Source organism: Argiope bruennichi, chromosome X2 (genome assembly GCF_947563725.1).
Source record: "Argiope bruennichi chromosome X2, qqArgBrue1.1, whole genome shotgun sequence".
Lineage (NCBI taxonomy): Eukaryota > Metazoa > Arthropoda > Arachnida > Araneae > Araneidae > Argiope > Argiope bruennichi.
Window position 1 is genome coordinate 50,104,389 of NC_079163.1, and position 21,369 is coordinate 50,125,757.

General features: G+C 29.0%; 1 protein-coding gene across 1 annotated transcript in view; it reads right to left on the minus strand.

The window, feature by feature from the left end:
* Positions 1–700: 700 nt before the first annotated feature.
* LOC129960508 (sodium-dependent dopamine transporter-like) overlaps positions 701–21,369 on the minus strand; it is a 172,377-nt gene continuing 151,708 nt past the window's right edge. The window contains exons 10-15 of the mRNA XM_056073984.1: positions 17,379–17,519; positions 15,760–15,859; positions 9,677–9,777; positions 6,338–6,508; positions 5,749–5,820; positions 701–3,023 (exon numbers count right to left, since the gene is read on the minus strand). Coding sequence (XP_055929959.1) covers positions 3,000–3,023; positions 5,749–5,820; positions 6,338–6,508; positions 9,677–9,777; positions 15,760–15,859; positions 17,379–17,519 — 609 coding nt within the window. The 3' untranslated portion in view covers positions 701–2,999. The remainder of the gene's footprint in view (positions 3,024–5,748; positions 5,821–6,337; positions 6,509–9,676; positions 9,778–15,759; positions 15,860–17,378; positions 17,520–21,369) is intronic.

Genomic DNA, 21,369 nt, shown 5'->3' on the forward strand with positions numbered 1-21,369 from the left:
TAATCTTATCGATGATAGTCGCATCTTATGAAAACTTTTTTTCAAGATTGAAAACAATGATAAAAAAATTATTGGAGATCTAGTATTAGACAAAAAAAATTTACACTTAGATATTGTATCTCTAGGACCCGAATTTGGAAAGAGAAAAAAAAAACCTCTATTACAATGATATTATCAATGAATTAGCAAAAAAACGTTAGAAAATAAAACAAAAATCTCATATTGTTACTTTACTCTAGTAATTCGCTACTCAGGTTTCAGTTTACAAGTTTATAAAGCAATTACTTTTGTAATTTATTTTTATTAAACGCTCATTCTTGTGATTAAATTATTAACTTTATGAAATTAATTTAACTATTTATCGTTTTTATTTATTTCCTAATTCCTTATTAAACTAATTTTTGCAGAGTAATAAATAATCATAAATTATCACTTTGTGGAACGAAATCTCTTTCAAGGCCGCGCAAATCAATTTTTGCGACAGATTCCGCATTTGTTCCGGTTGACTCTGATAATTGTTTTATGCTTGCTAAGATATTTGGGCTGTCCTGTAAATACATTCTTAATTTAGCTATTAGAAAATATTAAATATTTATTTTCTATTGTATGCACAGAATTATATAAATTATAAAAGAACTATACTGTAAATGTTAAATCAATGTTTATTACATCTTATTTTATACAACATAAATATGCACCAATTGTTGTCCGTAAGTTATCCTTAAATTATATTAACAATTACATAAAAAGCTGTTACAAAACACCGATACCAGATATTATGAACAGTAGCATGTATAACGAGATGGAACATATAGTTAATATAATGTCACTGTCATAAAATATTTCCACAGAAACTATCAAAGTATAAAGAAAAACAGTTAAGTACAAAATGTGCTCTACTACAAACAGATGCAACAACAAAGCTTATCAACAACTCTGACATCAAACATTTTTGATTTTCACAGACTTTTAAGCCTTGAATTCAAACTATCTACATAAAATTTTGAAAACAATAACAATAATTAACCTCTGAGCAGTAAATTTAATACTAAGGTGCGAATACAACAATTGAAATGACAGATATATTATCTTTAAAATGATACAAACATTTTTTAAATTTTCATTCTACACAATCAAGCCATTGACTATAATAATCATGGGATAGACACATAATACATTCATTGATCCGCATTTACGTTGTTGTTCAACGTTCTGTTACATAAAAAGCTGATAACATATAGTAATACAAAGCTTCAACAGATGGCGCCACATCTTTAGCTTGAAAGTCGTGAAAAATATCTTAAATTCGAATACATTTCAGAATACGGCAGAGATGGATAGGCACCGTTGAGATTATTATGGCATCGCTTATCTGCGTCCTGCCAATAATCAGATTATACAATTCATAGATAACAATATTTCTGCAATGCGAAATTGTAGTCATTAACCAAGAGAATTGCGAAATCACATATTGCCACCTCTCTGAAAAAAATTTGTCGTTTAATCTTTGCTGTTCATCTCATTAAGAAATTTAAGTTCAAAAACTTTTGAGGATTTTATTTTGCTTTCGTATATCATCTCAAGGAAGTCACAAATGAAATTATTTTATTAAATCGTGAGCATGTTTAATACTCACGATCGATATACGCACGAAGGAGCGCATTTTCATGTTTCAAAGCATATAATATATGCATACATATATAATTATGCATATAAATATACATTATGCTGAAAAATGAATGTATATAGAAGGTCTGACACAAAGACATGCATATATATATTTAGTTAAGTACATATATGCAGCATGAGTAAGTAAATAATTGCACATTTGAGTATTAAGTATTGATACACAAAACATTTATGGTTATATATACACATTTAAACATGAGCTATGAGTTTTCACAGCAAAGCTTTCTTTAGATAATGAAAATCTCATTTGACTAGATTACATACTTAAAAATGCCCTTTTCCAATGGTTTTAAGATGCAGTCCGCATTAATTGAAATTAATGTAAATCATTACCTCCACATCATTTACTAATAATAAAATAATGAAGTTTATTTTAGATTAAGGATGATTTTTTGCAACTTTTCAAAGTATAGTGAGATGAATTGCGGAATTAATCATTTTTCTAACAAATGTATTCCTCTATGTAGTGTAGACTTACCATTTAGCATGTTTTATAAATCTGATCACCGCAATTGGAAGGTAAATTGTTAAATTTATATAGGAAATCATCGGTTGCGATTGTAATTCGAGGTGTTTGCTTACCATAGATTTTCAACCGGTGAATTTTTTTAAAAAGAATAAAGAAAATTTACGTATCTTACTCCTTATAAACGAATTAACTCTTGCTAACTAGATGAAACGTAAAATGAGTAGAAGTGGAATGCATCATCGTATTTTGAAAATGCAGTTTCTAATATCGAATGTCACTTGAAGTGAAATATTTCACAGTTTGTTTTTTGTCTCAATATTCAAGTAAAAATTGCCGATGAAACGAACGGAATATTAAAACCATTGGTAAGATTGTAAATGATATTTCAAGTATAAAAGCGACATTAGCTGATCAGACACATCATATTTTAAATTGGATTGCGTACACACATGTTACTTAACAAAATTCTTTTCTAAATCGGCTGAAGAAATTTGTTACCTTACTATTGACACTTAGGAGAAATAATATTTCCCCATCATGCATGAACTTTTATATAAAAAGTTATCCCAAGTGCCCTTTGAAGAATGTCAAAAAGGTCTTTTGAGGAGAACATCCTGTGCACGATAGTAAATTTCCATAAATAGCCACAGAATTCCACAGTGAAGTTTAAGATATATAATTAGTCATGTATTCCAGTTATAGTCTTTAAAGAAAGTATCGTATTGTTCTTCATTAAGCGGAAGCCATTTTGTTCCTCTTAACCTTGCATCTGAAGAAGTTGCTTCCATTGCCTTTTATATGGAAGCAGTTCCTCTTCCTCAGTATTCTTCTTTTAGTGGAATCACACGTAAACCCAATGTTTCCACTGGAAGTAAAGGCAATAATTTTTACTAATTCGATGATAAAAATATCAGAATGTGTTGTAGCTTTTACATAGAGTATTAAAATGATCCATGAATAGTTTAGAGCTAAATTATATTATATTTAGTATCATTGTAATACAATACTGTGTTTCTACACGGCGCTATATAAAACTTTCCTTGATAAGCATTTATTTCTTTTAATTGAAAAAAATATTCATACGTCGATTCAATATGGTGGTCATTTATTCCTCAATAAGAGTTTAAAAATAAGAACTGTCTTTAGAATTACAAGTATTGTCCTCTTTTAAAATATATAACATTAAATAAAAACAAGATAGGAGTGGAGAAAGTAGTTCTATTGAAATAAAGAGAAATTTCATTTGTTGCCTTCACAGTAGTGACCAGAAAAAATTGATATGGAGAATGAGTGTTTTATTTAAATGCTTAGTTACCACGTTTAAATGTTTAAACGTCATATTATGACATCAATAAATAATCACTTAGTTTAATTTTAGGCATGATAATTATCGCTGATTTTGTCTCATAACCTATTGGTTAGAATTATCTAATATAAAAGAATAGATTATTATAGGGAAAAAGAAAACCCGATTTTTAATTTTTATGCTTATAAATAGTTTACGAAAAAATTTAAAATCTCGTGGAAAAAATACCCATATTAATGAGATTTTCATTTTACTAAATGTCAAGACTCTTTTGTGCTTACAAACAGGAGTTTTTTTTTTCTAGTCCTTTTACTACTTGTTGGTGATTTTGTGTAGTAGAAAAGTCATTATTATTGTCCGTGTCAGGAAAAAATCAGTCATCGTTCTTACTTGATATAATACAATAGATTTGAAAGTTAATAATTAGCTGAAGTTAAAGATGGTACAGTATTTAATGTTCACATTCCTCTCAATTGAAATTCACTTTAATTTCAAAATAAATCAGTTACGGTTAAAGTTATTGATAACTAGATATTTTATTTTAATGCCAAATAAACTTTTTGTAAATTGAATAATCTCAGTATTGATAGTTCAAAAGTAGTGCCTAGGTTAAGTAGCTATGCGCTGTTAAATGAGATAGCTTACTACGTATCCTGATAGTAAAGTCAGAAGATAGTGCGACATTATAGAAATCTATTCGAAATACAATAAATAAGTGTCATATAAAGTTTCAGAGAAATTTTGATTTATAAAAATTGACTCTTTGTGACATAATGTTAAGAATTCAAAACGTACAACCATTCGCATGATTTCGTACTTAATTTCATCATAATACGTTTCAGAATAAAGATAATATGTTCTTCCACTTTTGATAGGAAGCAGTTTGATGTTATAATATGGCAGAGTTTATTTTCTATTTTAGGCTCAGGGATACAGATTTGATTCCAATCGAAGGGTTTGGGTGGCCCACATTCAACGGATTCCATTCCATTGCACTTCTTTCAGTGACGCAACTTGAAAATCAGGGATCTGAGTACACTGAGGGTATAAGGGGACGATCCCCTGATGCCTTTATATTAGGCTAATGAAGCAAAATACATGAGATTCCATAAGGTATAAAATGGACCTAGAAAGTGCATAATGACAACAAAATGGTCAATTTCCGACATGTTTTGAACCATTAGTGTATTGGGATTCAAGAACACGCAAATGAGCGTTGTATGCTTTCTTTTCTTAACATTCATGTACGAAAGGAGGATTTTTTTGGGCACTAAACTGATGCTGTTCTACATTTTTATAAATGATTACTATCATGTATCTCGTATAATTTTTGGGACAGTCACCGAGTGTCTCAAAAATTATACGAAATAAAAAAAAAATATACTTGCTATTGTCACCGGGAAGCGCTGTCAGCTATTTTGCTATATCTAAACTATTTTCTTATAAAAGACACACACATTAAATTATTTTGTTGTTTTTTGATTATTGGCACCATTCGAAACTTCCAGCGCAACTCGGAGATTTAGTTTTATGATATATTTTCTATTGAATTTATTTTATAGAAATTGAATTAATTTCTATTTCATTTATTGAGTGATATGAATAAGTTCTTTTAAGTATTTTTTTTTGTGATCATATGAGTTTATTTTTCCAAACGAAATTTTAGGCATTAGTAGCTGTTTTTACCTGTATTTAATTTCTTCCTAACTGGATTTTAACAAATTAAATCCATGAGAAGTGGTACTTATTTATTTCAGTGTTTGGTAAATGTTTTATAGAAAAGTGCTATAAACAGATTTTACTGTATCATTTTTAAACATAAACCAAATATCTACCCTTTTTTTAATATGATATCATAAGTTTCGGTAATTCTTAATGATAATAACAAGCGAAAATAAGGGAAACGTATTTTGGTAGATATATCTATAAAAATCGTTTAATTTTTCAAAATTAGCTTGTAAGGCTTCTTGTTGTTCTTTCAATGTATTTCCTCAATATTAAATACCGAGCAAAGATAAATCCGAATATTTCTATGTACTTATTTTGCTACAATGCTCGGAGACATTTCTATTGTAATTGGAATGAAAAGACGGCAATATTTCATTTCATCATTCTTTTGCCATAAACCAAAAAGTTTACTTCCTCTGTTTTAAAAATTTTGGTTAATCAAACTTTTAGAAAATCTAATGAGCGAATTCATTCTTTATATTTTTATGCTTTTTATTTAAAAGTTTGTAAAATAAATATGCTATATTTCGTTTAATTTCAGTAATACGAAACTTACGTGGAAACGTTTTACGTCGCCGTCTTGCAAGACATCTCTTTCTTCCTCAGGAGTAATTGTATATGCTAATTTCTGAAATTAAAAATAAGAAACAAAAAAACTTCATTTAACTTTATAATGTAAAGGAAAAACTGAAGACACTAAAAAGGCTTTAATACTTTTAAAGAAGTAGTATAAATCAATGTTAAAATAACAGGCTGCATCAACATTTTTGAAGCTATTTAACCTTGATTGTTTTAAAAATCAGACGAAAGAGGAACAGAAAGGGTCCTTCCCTTTGTTTGTCATAAATAAACACAAATATTAAATTATTTCTTTTTATTTTGAGAAATAGAATACTTACGTTTCTGCGAAACGATTTTAAAATTTCTCAATCCATAATAATATATAAAACATCTTTACATCAAAGAAAACATTTAATGCTAGCCATTTGGAATAAAAATTGAGTTATTACAAAATTGCTTTAAAGCATTTTAAAGGCATTTCTAATTATAAGAATGATATTAAAATTAAATAAATGAGAAAAATACCTTTCTTTGGTAATAACTACAAATAATAATTTTTTACACATTAGATGAATGTCTCTTACCTCCGAGCAGGTGTTTCCTGGTGATCTTGAAAGTTTGTATACAGCCACGATTGGAACCATTGCAACTGATGAAAGGGCGAATCCCCAACCCAAACCCACAGCCCAAGATGGATAAACGTAGTCCTGATATTGAAGAGTTGAGTTGCTTATAATTGCGGATACAATTACAGCCTGAAATATCGGTCAAATATGGTTATTTTATACCCTAAAATTGAAATATTTGCGCAATAAAAGAATTTCACATTGTGCAACTCGGACTTCAGATGAAACAATACTACGATAAAAATTCTTCAGCGATAAATATAAAGGTTAAATTAAGAAAAAGAATTAAATCAAATAGCGAAATATTGTATATTCTTCATAAACTACTAAACTACTTAAAAATCGGAATATGATAGAGTAGAACGCCTAATTTTTTTATGTTATATCGCATTTGTTTATGGTTATATGTCAGAATATAAGTGGCGGAATTCGAAGATGGCTCGGTGCAGTTCAAATTTCACCGAAGATTCGATTTATATGCAGGGCAGGTACACTACACACCTGTCGTTACCGATCAAATAATCTTTCTTTGGAAAAATGCAGGAGTTAGAAGAGACTTCACCGGTCTTTTTATCAAAACAGATCAAATGCTATTGTAAAGATCACATTAATTTATTTTACATTTTAAATAATTTTATTCAAATAGTTAAGGAAAATTACAACACAATACGACTTAGGAAGTTAAAAAAAATTAACTAACAACAATTTATGCCAGCGAGATAATTAACGATATATTTATATTGTTAAAAATCTGTAATTTTGCTACTCGGCCATGAATAGTGTCATCGTGAGAAACACCGTTGTAAGATCTGTGCTGAGCAGCTGCCGCGTAAATGACCTGAGAGCTTGGCGACCATTTGGCGACTTGGCGACGAATTTGGCGAGTTTGGCGACTAAATGGATAATACCGGAAAGTTCTAGAAGTTTCACGATCCATCTAGTAAGACCCGAGGTACAGCCAGGTACGCCCTGATTGGTCTGGAAGACTCTAGCCCCGCCTCCCGGAACTATAAAAGACGTGCACTCAGAAGCTACGAAGGAGTCGTCGTGTGTATAGGAAGAAGTTGTGTGGACCTTCAAATGTTGTATGTGTGTGAGAGGAGTCGGAGTCGCCGACAAATAAGAGGTCTTGGAGGATTAGACAGCAAGAAAGCTGCTGAACTATAGAAATTAAATGTGCTGCGTCATTACGATTGGTCGACGGTATTTTGCTGTATAGAAAAATTTTGTAACAATATTTTAAAATTTATATTAAAATTATATTTTAAATATTTATATTTTTTCGTTATTTCAAAACGCGTATTTTTCTCTTTAATTTCATTTACATATTTCAAAATTTCTTTCGTATTCAAATCAGATTACTTTTGGCTGCATGATATGAATCGTCGGAATGAAATCTAAAATACCATAAATATTCCCAATTCTTCAAATTTATGGAATTCTGAAGAAAATGGAAATATCATTTGTTTAAATGAAAAGACAGAATTGGATTATAGTTTTTAAAAAAGTATTCATAGGAAAACGATTATTTAAATCTTCTCATTTATAGAAGAAAAATGATGCATACGTGCATCTTCCCAAGGAGACCAAGTATCATGTATTGATTTAAAGCTTCCAAAATTATTACTTTTAAATATCACAGAAACTGAAAGGAAGAGCTTTGTTGTAGTACAATCCAATACATGATGTTTGGATTATACTACAACAAAGTGATCATTTCGGTGAAAATTATCAAAAACAATAGGAAATAATAGATTCCAGTATTATCATAACCTATTAATATAACCTAGGAAATAATACTATAGACAATGTGGAGAATATTCAACGAATTGTGATACTAAATATAAAGACATCTTTAAAATTCTTGAATGAAAGCCAAAAAAGCTGTCAATATAGATTCAAATCTAACAAAAAGGTATAAAAAAATCAGAATAGTGCATTCTCACCAAATCAAGCTTTTCAAGCTCACCATATATGCTATGTACAAGATTGAATATTGTTGAAAAGAAAACAATGTGTTGTTGAGATGAGTGCAATTTAAAAATATTATTAGATACAATGAGCCATAAACAGCAGTTAAAAATTATAGCAAAATGTTGCCAAAATTTGTTTAATTGAACTTTTTTTAATGAACAGTAATAGTGGAGTAATTTTAATGAAAAAATATGGTCGAGTTTTTATAAATTTATATTTAAAACAATATAGTATATGTTTAAAGAAATACACTTTTAAATAGAAAAAAGAAAAAGAAAAAAGAATTGCACTATTAGTCCATTTAAAGGAACTGTTTTCCCAATTGGGAACACCAATTTCTTTAATAAGAATTAAAAATAATTTTTGATTTTAGAATTCACATCAGCATTCAATGTTTGAACCCGAGTATGACATTTCAAGCTCTTCCTCTGTTTACTCACATTCAATAAAAGTCTGAAACCGTTCAATGAAAGTTTGAACCCGAGTATGACATTCCCTTCTTCCTCTGTTTACTCACATTCAATAAAAGTCTACGTAGTTTTGGTTTTTTTGTTCTTTTTAAGACACCATTTGATGTATTTAGAGACTTTAAACTGTTTTACGACTTTTTTCCTTTGACTTGTTCCACTTCCAATTTATGACGATTAACAGTGGTTATGACTGTTTTCTGGGATATCCCTTTAATTAGAGATAATAGTTCTATTGATTTACGAAGTCCAATTTAGATAACTATTTGTGGTCCAATCAGAGCAACTTCTGAACAACAGCAAAACTTCGGTTAATTTATCTTCAGGACATTTAATTAAATTGAATATAGAAAATTATAACCTCTCTCAGAACATAATGCATTTTGCTTTACATTAAAATAGTATAAGGAATATTAGTCTTTTGTTAAAATATTTAATGGGCGATATCTAAACGTGAAGCCTTACCTGTGAACTTGTTCTCTAATTGCAATGATTTATTATTTTCTCTAAAAAAGAAACCCATACACGACATTTCAGTCGTTGAAACTTGTTGCATTTTTTTCGGTTAAAATATTTAATGAAATAAAAATTATGATACACCTCTCCGACTAGCATTAGCGTTCGAATTCAATATTTCTCCCCTGTTTATTTCCATTTCGAACTTCTTGGCAGATCCCCTTTAGAATAATTCCTCACAATCTGGCATTTAAATTTTTTTAAAGATTGCACTAATTTTATGAAAATATTCACATGCAGTTCAAAAGTCCGTAATCATTTAAAAAAAGTTTTAAGAAAAAAAATGAAATACTCATTGAATAAAATTGAAAGCTTTTTCTTTATAATGAAGCATACTTACAACTAAGAAAAATGGACTAATAATTTTCCAGCAGAGCCTCCAAAAGAGTCCAGGCGTGAAACTCATCATTTCATTTATGTTGTCGCAAAACCTGTCCAATCCTGGAAAAGAAAGTCTAGCAATCTTAGTAACAATTTCAAATGTTTATTATATTTTTCTTAAAAGCTTTCAAATAATACATCGAATGTGGTATATGCTTTTGAATATTAGCCATTCAATATGATAAATGTAATACTGTAGAATAAGATGTGAAAAGTATACCAAACAATTCAGAGCACTAAAATGATTTCTAAAACATCTTTTGATCATTTCGTTTATTATTATCTTTTGATCATGCGAGGATGCATAGAATGAGTGCATTATCTCGATTCTTATTTTTGGCAAAGAAAGGGGGAGTAGGCAAGGACGTCTTATGTATTAATGCTGCGGAGCTATTATATCCCAAACTTCTTCTTTTGCTTAAATTTGATCACTATTTAATCGTATTTTTAATATTTAAATTTATTAGCAATGTAATGTCAATAATTTCAGCAATTTTTCGTCAAATTATTTAAATGAAATACAACGGAAAACTCAGGAAACTTTACAATTTAACTTATTTTTTCACTATCAGAAGATAATGTCTTTTTGCACGAAGGAAAACAACAACAACAAATTTTTGATCTTAATGTACTTTTCCAGTGTAGGTTTCATTATGAGCTAAAGAGCGTAGGGTTTCCCTGCTATATTTTTAAGTTGAAGGAAATACTGTCTCAAAGTCAGGATTTCCCTGCCATGTTTGTAAGTTGAAAGAAATACTGTCTCAAAGTTAGGGTTTCCTTGCCATGTTTTTAAGTTGAAGGAAATACTGTTTCAAAGTCAGGGTTCCTTGCCATGTTTTTATGTTGAAGGGAATACTCTCTCAATGTGAAGGTGAAGGTGTGTTAATTAAATGCTTTTCAACTCAGAAAATATTTTCATGAACCTAAAAATTGAAAATAAATAAGAAAACGAGATGAAAATAGTTTTTAGATTATAAAGTTGAAAACAGTTTTTTTACGATAATTTTTTAGTTACAAATGCTGATGAATCTGAAAGAAAATTTATGCAAATTATAAGAGGCTTCAGCTTCAAATAAGACACGGTTAATTTAAGGAATCGAATTTCTTTAAGAATATAAACATTTGTATTCATTCCTTAAAATAGTATGATGCTCTTACAGATAGGTGTGAAAAAATAAATTAATTATACAGGGTGTCTCATAAACCTTGACCGCGGCTTTCATTCCTTAAATACTGATCATAGACATATACTGTAAATTACAAAGTTGCGTTAAAAAAGGTGTGAAAAGTGATGCAATAGGTTAAAATTTTCAGTGTATTAAACTTCAAAAAATACAAAATTTAAATTTTTATACAGACCCCGTACAAAAAAATTTCCATTGAGTAAAATGTGCCCCATCCTCTAATACGGTCATGTACAAAATTTCAGCAATTTATGACAAAAAGTCTCAAAGATATGAAACTACATAAATACTGCCTTAAATCAATTTTCGATGCCTGGATATGAGTTCGCAAAGAGGAAAAATCCTGTCGGATGTTCGTGTTTTAGGGGTCATATACAAATTAACAAAGAAAGTAATGATTGAAATAATTTTAAAAGAAATAATAATTTTGCTATTAATTGGTTCAGAAGAATTAAAAATTTGTAGAAATAATAACTTAAAGGAAAGATTACATAAATTTTTTTACTAATTCATTGACTTTGCTATTTTTAAGTTATATTCTGTAATTCATGATATAAAATTTTAAAGTATTTTTCAGGAAGCATAGATTTTAAAATTTGTATTTAAAACTAAAGATATGAAGCATATTTTATTTCCTTTTGATGCATTTCTGCTTCGCGTCATCTACATTGAAGCTGCAAACATTTGCATTTTAAATTATGATTGACCCTTCACCAATTTTGTTTTAACATATCTTTGAGTTTTCATGATAAAATTTTGAAATTTTGTGTATGACCTTATTAAAGGATGGGGAACATTTTACTCATTGGGAATTTTTTTTTGTACTGAGTACGTATAAAAATTTAAATTTTGTGTTTTTTTAAAGTTTAATCCCCTAAAAATTTTAATCGATTTCATAAAATTTTGCACCTTTTTTTACACAACATTGATCATATACATATGTTAGTATATGTATATGATCAATGTTTAAGGAATAAAAGCCACTGTCAAGTTTTTTGAGACACCCTGTATATATTTTTTACGTATGACTATATCAGATTCTTAATTTTTCTTTTTAACAATAGAAAGAATAAAACATTTTTTGAGGCGCAGAATACATCTCTGAACAATTTTTATATAGTTGTTTTGATTTCAACGGGTAAAGCATTTTTTATATGAGAAGCAAAATTAAAGTTTTAGATATTTTCGCTGAAAAAGGAACACGAGGGATGAATGAATTTTATCTTTAAGCAATTTTTAATTATTAAATAACAATCAATTATTTTATTTCAATATCAATTATATTAAAAACTTCAATATTGATCGATGTGAAAATTAATTTTGTTTTATTTTATGCTTTCATTTTATTGCATTATTTATCTATTTCAAGTAAAAAGTACCATAAGTAAATTAAATATTAAACTGCGTTTATACCTTTTACAACAATAAGTGGTATAACGTAGTCAGTGGAGTATTAAAACATCCCTGACCCAAAACCAAATTACAATACATGAACCGCTGCTGGAAGAGCGTGGGCAGTAAACTACTAACAAATCGTCAAGAAAACGCAAGTGAAGATAACCATTCTACTGGTATTTAAAATACCTTCATTTCTATAAATCTTGTCAGTTGTTAAAGAAGTATACAAACTTTCTCCTCGTATGATATGCATTTATAATTTCTTTATTAATTTTTGAAACTTTTTTTTCTTCGTCGTATCCAACTTTCAACAATTTTTTCTTCGATTTGATTTACTGAAAGTCGCTTGTCTGTAGATAAAGAAAGCTCCAATAAATAATTTTCTTAAAAAAAATATCGGATGCATGTCTTTTTCTGTTTCTTAAGGATTCTTATAGATCTTAATAATGAAATTTGCAGTACAATTTATGCGAATTCTTTTCGATTTCAATCTGCTTATTTTAAGAAGGAAATAAATAAGTAAATAAGTGAAAATTTTACATCAGTCTGGGAAGATTCAGCTTTAAAATAAAACAAAACAAAAAATACAAACGATATCTCAGCCATACCTTAGAAGAGAAAACTGAAGAAAGGCATGAAGCGGTAAAGATTTTTAATGCAAACAAGAACTGAAACTTTCTCCTCGGTTGCATCAACCATTTTAAACAATAAGCGTCGCAATAGAAGACGGAATCACTTACCAATATCTTAAGGTATTCGTTTTCGTAGCTTTTGCATAAATGAAAAAAGTGAAATACGAATTATTGCCAAGATTTTATAATAACAAACGCCATCGAAAACTGAAATGCCTTTTTTCACTGATCCTTTCCATTTTCATTTCATATTTCACGATATTAGATTATATGCATTGTCTGGGCTTTATCTAAATTTATAAAATAAATAAACGGGTAAGGTTTATATTTTCATAAAATTTCCTATCTTTATAGATTAGGAATCATTATGCAAGTCAATAAATTATTTATGCCTTATTGTTCCTCAAAACCCATGATGTGTTTATTGCAAAACACTCTATTTCGTTTAAACAATGTTTTAAATAAAAACTTCACTCCATCTCTTTTATTTAATGTTTAAAATGGAATATGGAATGTCCGCTTTTCATAAAAAAATTTGAATCCCTAAAAACTTAAAACCATAGCTGCAAAGGAATTCTGTTCTTATAAAAATTCTGAAAGACATAGCATTGCTTTAAGCAAATAAAATAGTAATTGATAGTTTCGTTTTATTTCCTTTCAAATAGCAAAAGACACCACAACCTTGGAATTTAATTTAAAAAGACATAAAAAGTGTTTCATTCATGATAATTTTTCATTTTTTTTATATTCCCTCTATTCTTTCCTCAATACCTGAGGAAAGAATAGAGGATTCGATCAATTTCTAGAAAATTTTTCATTAAGACACATTTTAGAGATACTCTAATTCTCTAATAGTTTTCAAAATTAAAACTTATCCTTTGTACATAATCTTTAATAGGCCAGAGTTTCAGAGAAAAGTTTGCCTGGAAATTCTAAATACTACGAGTACCTCGTATAATACTCGTATACCTATTTTCTGTTCTGATGTACATTTGAGGACACTTAATATGGTTTATTTGATTTCTTTTATCAGTTTGAAAAGAGATACCTTTAGATATAAAATTTTTCTGGTCTGAAGTTGAAAAAATTATATATTTTCTCAATAGAGAATTGCTTTATATTTTATCAGGAGCAGGATGCTTTCATATTAAATAGCAGTTCGAAGTGATTTTAAGCAAATGGAAATTTTATATAATATATTTTATTGACCCAAACTGTAGAGTAATATTTGGTTGCTTCAATTCGGTTCAGGTTAACAGAGTCCTGACACGAAAACTTTTAACCATAATTCGAACTCTGAAAAGTAATGCGTAATAAAGAAAAATTACAGTCCCATATTTTGTAATAAAAATAGATAATTAAAAATATAAGGGATGAAGAAAAATTGAAATGTAAATAAACGTTAATATTATGATTTAACTATACTCTTATGACCATTTTTTAAATTTCTATCTTATAATGTTCCAAGTTTATATAAAGGGGAAATAAAAGATATATGTATTCATTTGACTATTTCAAGCACAAAAGCATTCATTAAAAGTATCTTGCAGATTTCAAGATATTTTTAATGCCTATTATGCATAACTCATCTATTTTTGATCAAGATGGAATGCCTAGGTAATAAATCAACAATTAAATAGTTGCAAAAAATTAGATGCCATTATTTAAATGTTTGGAGTAATAATTCTCTCAACTAGGATGCAATGTATAAAAAACCCAGTTTTATTACATTTTGTACTCAAGTAAAAAAATTTTTTTTTTATTAAATGGAAAAAAAAAATCTATCTTTTAACCTTTTTTAGGGCGACAGGAATTATGCATCCCTCCAAATTCATCAATTTTCGTATGAAGTTATTTAGATTGCCATACATTCTGACAAATTTTTCAGTAAGACAAAAACTTAGATGCTTCAGTTCCTTATCTCACATAAAATAGTGTATCTTGATTTACTTAATTATTAATTAACTAAATTAATTAATTAATAAAAAATTATCTAATAAGAGGAATGAATTAATTTGCTTAAGCCAATTTCAATCCTAAAAATATTTTAATATACCATGACTAGAAAAAAATAGCCTTTTAAAGAGTTAAATGAAAAGTTATTAATATGTTGAAAAAAAATCAACAGCCAACTGTCATATCAAATGGCGCACCAAAAACAGATGTAATTCCATATGTTATCTAATTGCTTATTATACAGTGTCTTGCACTACGTTATGACGCATGACTTTTCTATCTTTAATGATTTGCTATGCATATTATAGATTGCAGATGATTTTATATTTATCATGTGAGTATTAAGTGATTCATCCCAAATGGGAAAGCATGTGATTAAAGATTTTATGAAATTCATGGTGTTTCTTGTTAAGATGTCAGTCTCATAACAGGTAAAAAGACTAGTATCTGATCATTGTTTTAAAAGTCTTATTCTTTAAAACCTAAATATTTCTTCTACTTTATTACACATGTAAACATTAAATTCATAAAACTAAGAGAAAGATGTATAGTTTTAAGGTTGAATAGAATATTCAACCGTCGTCTTAATATAGCTCGAGAAATACTTGCAATTTCATTATATAGCTGACCGAACATTGACTCTTTCAGAATAATTTTTTTCAGAAGAAAAATCTTAATATTATACAACTATTCAAATAGGCTCACTTTCTCTCTGGAAAATGAAATAATAAAGCAGCAAAAGTTGTAGACTGCAGATTGTCTCTGTTTCAGTAGAATCTCTCAGGATATTCAAACCGCAGCTCAGGTGGCTTCGAAATATTTATAAAATTAGATTACGTCTAAAGTGAGAAGAAAATATCTTGCCATCTTACCGTATATCCAAGCCACTCCAATCGCTTCAAAGAGCGCGGCGCACAACAAAGAGATTCCAGCCGAATACGTATCAAACCAATACATCATATATCCACCGCCCTGAAAGAAGATGGGAAAAGAAATGCATGAAAGGGTTTCTGAAAATAAATAAAAAACAGATAACGCTCTAGCCAGATATCGCAATATGTATGTCTCCAAAATACAATCTATACCCGAGATTTTGCAACAGCTGGTAGTAGTCATAAATTTGCTTTGCCACCGTTGACATAAATGGGCGTAGAGTAACTTTTTGAGAAAAACGTGAGGAATTTTATTCTTATGTCTCGAAGCGGTGAACTCCAGTTCGTCATATTCCATCAAATGTACTTTTTTTCTCAATAAATCCGTAACCTATTCTAACTTGGGCACCCTGAATTCAATCTATACTATAAAAGTGTCGTGATATATTTCCAAAACCTGGTTTCCAGGTATTCCTACAAGAACATCTATTTGCGGAGAAAAATGAGGTAAATAAATATACCGCTGAAAATTGGAATGAAACCAGCTTTTACCCAGTCTTAGAATAAAATGTCCCGAGTAAGGAATTGAATTCTAATTCGTCAGTTTTTGGGGAGAAGTCGTAAAATTCCCATGTATAATTTTATGTTTTCATTTTATAGTATAGTTTAAAAACATTTTTTTGAATTAATTATGCATCACCTACATCACCAAATCTTATTTACTACAGATTTAAATGTTATTCTTCACCGCAGTATTTTTTTTTATTTAAAGAGAAAAAAATATTAAAAACATTAAAATACGAAATACAAATCTTACTACGTTTAGAAAGGAAAGAGAAGTAGTGACTTCATTTTTCTGTCTTAAGATATTCAAGTTAAAAATAATTTTATAACAAGAAAAATAACTAATTTTTTTTGCTTAATTAAAGTCATAAAACTTGCAGTTGAAAAAAAAAATTAAAGCAAAAGTAATATCATCTTGTATGTAATGAAATGTCGGATCGAGATTTTAGAATAAAACAAGCTGTAATTAAAAAAATTTGGGGGGGGGGAGTTTTTACGATGTTATGCTAATTTTGCAGAAGTTGTTTCAAAAATATTTTTCTTGGAAAAACAAGCATTACTATTGGAAGTTTTAATCTAAATTAAAAACAACAACAACAAGGAAATATTTTAAAAAGTCAGTTTAATTTTGTTTTTATTCAAATGTCGAAAATTATTTATCTAGACGTGTTTGCTGAAGCGGCATTGTAAGGTTCTTATTCAGTCACAGAAGTGTAGAACAATTTATGTATGAACTGATCCGAACACTTTAATTTAGCTTTCTTTTAGCGAACTGTTTCATAGAAGATAGGTTATAAAAAATTTCACCTGGAAAGATATTTTGGTATGTGCATATTTTTCTAGAATTTTGCGACATATTGTTAAATTAGAGTTGGCTAGCTTTTTCCGTCCTCTTCAATAAGCATTTTTTTCATTCTCAACTACCTTTTTCATTATATAATTTAAGCAGTTTGCATTACACAGATCTGTGCCACAACAGGAAAAAAGTTTTAACGCTGAATAGCTAAGATATGGGCATTCCTTGTTTTATTTTATTATAGCATTTAAATACTTACCCTGGTAACGTTTACCAAAGACACGCAGAAAGAAGACGACAAAACAATGGCAGTGAATATTTCCCGATTCATTTTCACTTTGGTAAAATAAATACTGCATTCATCTAAAATTCCCGTAATGACAGATTCTAATCCTCCCATCTGAAAAAAAAATCATTTTATGTAATTATGAAGATGAATGCAAATAGATCTGCTTCATAAGCAGAAAGTTTAGTTGTTTTTTGTTTATCAAAGAGTTTTTCAAAAAGTTTATGCTTTAACGTTTCAATCCTCCGAAATGAATTATTTAAGTCTGATCAAAACTTTAAGAAAATTCACTAAAACTGAAAATATCTGTCTCATTTTTGAAAATATTATTTAGTTTTTTTTTGTTACCCAAAACAAGTTTTTAATGGTCGATTAAACTTTTTATTGATTATTTATTCCTGAGATTTTACAATGGTTAGACTCTTGGCAGGTATTTCAACTGACGACTATTTTCTGAAGGGAATAGATTAGAGAGCTTGGTATGGTTAAATGAAGCAGTAGAGCTGTAAAAGAAGGCCAGAAAGCACCAACAGCAACAAGAGGAAAAATTAAGTACAATGCACAATTTGCAATGGTGCAAAAGCACACCGAGTCCAGAGAATAGCAGCAAAAAAGAAGAACCCGTGGTAAAGAACAAAATTAACATTAGTGGAGTAACAATATTTCAACTCAGAACATTTCATACAACGTTAAGCTGTAATTGAATTATATTTTGCCTATTATGACATTGTAGATTCTGAATGCATTACGAAGCGTTCTGTTGATGGACATAATTCGTCTTTGATTGGTGAAAATTAATTCATAAGCATAATGTTCTTAACAAAAGACTGCTATAACTGCATACACGCTGATTTGTTCAATGAAGTTTACATTTTTGTAACTGACACCGGTATGATGAGTAATTTTCACGTGACATGTTTATATATGTATGTGGATTCTCTAAGAGCAACAGAATTCAATGAACGCTCGTAAGACGCAACATAAATCTGCTAAACATATTTTGGAAATTATAAAACGCCTCATGTTGCCTGAAATATTGGTTTTAATACAATTAATTTATGGACTGATGCTAAGATAGGAGGGTAAAAAGGAATATTTCTCAGATTATATCAAAGTTTTTTAAAAAATAATGTTATAAAATACTTTAACTCGCAATGAATTTTTATATAGTAGGCAAATTTTACAAATCTAATGTAAAAAATTTATTCTCCATAAACTTCTTTAGACTTATTTTTTTATTCTATACTATTAGTTAAATACAAACCAAATGTGAGGTTTCTTAATTCTTTACCTACAATTTTCAGAAATTCAGAATATTTTTGATAACGATTTCTCGTTATCAAAAATATTCTGGAAAACGTTAATTATTATTGTAACAGAATGGTGACAGAACAGATATATACGAACAAAGTGATTGAAAACCAAATTACATAAAAAAAGAGAAAAAAATCTATAATTAAAAAGTAACAAATATTTAAACCCACTTTATTAACAAATGCATTAGCTTATTAAGAAAAATAACTATCAGGAATATTGTCTTTTGGTCGTTGAGAAACGCTTCACAACCTTCTAATAATGAACATGTTTATTTAATTCTTCTTTTAGAGCAAGATTGATTGATACAATTTGTTAATAGAATGCTTCACATATAAGTTCAACATAGATTCTTTAACTATAACCTCAAAATCAGGAATTTAATTCATTATCTAAATGTCCTTGAAGTTAGGTTATGGGAAAAAATGTTCTAAACTCAGTCGGAGCAACAATAAGAAATAAAATGACATCTGAATTCGCAACCTATGTACGTCAGCCCAACATTCGTTATTGTCATTCAAGAAATCAGATCCGAATTTAAGATGATTGGATTATGAGTTAAGTGTTTTTATCAATAAGCAACTACAGCAGATCAGGAAGTGAAATAACTTTGGAATTTTATATAGTATTTACATTTTATTCTGTTTAGTATGCTATATTGCCGTAAATAGTCGAAAAATAAATGCCGGTTCATTTTTAAGAGTTTTTTTTATAAGTGGTGCTATGAGAGTGTAATTAAAAAGTGATAATCATCACTATAGTAAAAATGCAATAAAAATTTGCTTACACTGAAGGCTACTGTCATTAGATTACATGTTGCTGAATTTGGGATTTCTTTGAAGTATTCAATTTTTTTCATTTACTCTCTTTGTTACTCCTATTACTTGAATACCATTGCTTATAGGTAGAATCCTTGCAGGAATAATATATATGGCTATAATTATTATGACATGACTTCGGTATAATTTATGCACACTGTACCGATAAATATACATAAAATGTTAGCTATCCAATAACAGAAAGAGTTGTCTCTTAAACCCCAGTTTTATTTTTTTTCTTCATTGTCAAAGAAAAAAAAAATCAATTTTTTATACGATTTTACAATTTTTTGATAAATAATCAAACCAGGAACTTGAGCAATATCCTCTCAACACTGATGCTAAGGCAGAAACAAGAAATTGCGCAAACGTGTTCAAATGTCTGTACGCCACAGAATGTATTATAATTTTCCGAAAAAATAAATGATCCAATTTTTCGTTAAGGTCTGTGATTTTCACGTGATGTAGCAGATGAATATTAAATAGTTGAAGTTACAGAAATTAAGGCCTGGAAGGTGTTGAAAAAATTTCAGAAGCTCAACTCAGATGTGCTTTTTCAAGTTTGAATCTAAATGACTAGAAAAGATTTAATTTTAGAAACGCGAATATATATTGAAATTATTACGCACACACACGCGCGCGCGCCCAAGTACACACACAAGATAAGGGTTTTCAAAATGCGTGGTTTTTGTTGTGATGTCCAACAAATTAACGTTAAATTAAAGCCTAACTAAAAAAAATAACTTCCGTAAAAATAAGAACAACTCTAAATTATGGTAAAAAATTTATAAAAAATGTATATTTAATTTTATTTAATTATTCAGCATTATTTTATTTATTTATTTAATCTACATCAGTCTGACACATATAGAATGAAAAGAAGAGAGAATGCTCCTCAAGCGCTCGTTACACACATGTTGTGTGTAACGAGTGATATGCTATAGGAAGGGTGAATGTCTCGGCCTAGTTTTTAAATGGGCCTTGTTATTCAAAGGTTGTGAAAATGTGTTTTCTGGGAGGGAAAATGAAATTGAAATTTTCATTTCTCCATAATTTCCTTACGATTGAAGCTAGACATTCAAATCAATCGAATAATTACTTAAAAATAAAAATCATTTTTTGAATGATTTTTCTCTACAGAATTTTTAAAAAGTTATGGGCTAAAAATTGATTTTCAATACACATTTTTTTCTTTTGCTTTCGTTTATACAAAGTATACAAAGAGAAAGTATTGTAATCGTCAAAGAATTGGAGTTCGAAATTTTTACGCATCCTTGAGCCTGAAAAAACAAACAAACAAACAGATTTTTGTAATTATGTCTATCTAATTAAGCATTTTGGGCTAGACTGATGAAATTTGGCACATGATCTCTACTAAAAATTCGTCGATTTTTATCAAATTTTGAAAGAAATTTATTCTGAGGGAGCCTGTCTGAATATAAGTTAACTCGATAATTACAAAACGAAGAGATCTAGATGGATAAAATTTGGTATACAGATTTAACATCTAAAGAGTAGATATGTGCCAACCGTTGAATCAAATTTGTCAAAGGGTTGATCCTCTTTCTGTCTGTTTTTTCACAAGGATGCAAACGCGATGGCTAACACCTAATGACCTAAATATCTGAAATGTGGTATGCGATTTTGTGACTACAATTATAGTTCAGTGCAAATTTTGGTTTTAATCTGTAGGGAAAAAAGTGTCCAAAGTACACTTTATGTTTTTTGGCACTTGTGTATTAACCGCATCCCAATTATTTACTGCCAAAAAAATCGTCAAAGTTCGCACTCTAATAGGTTCTTTAGTAGCTATTACTAGCCAATGGCATGCC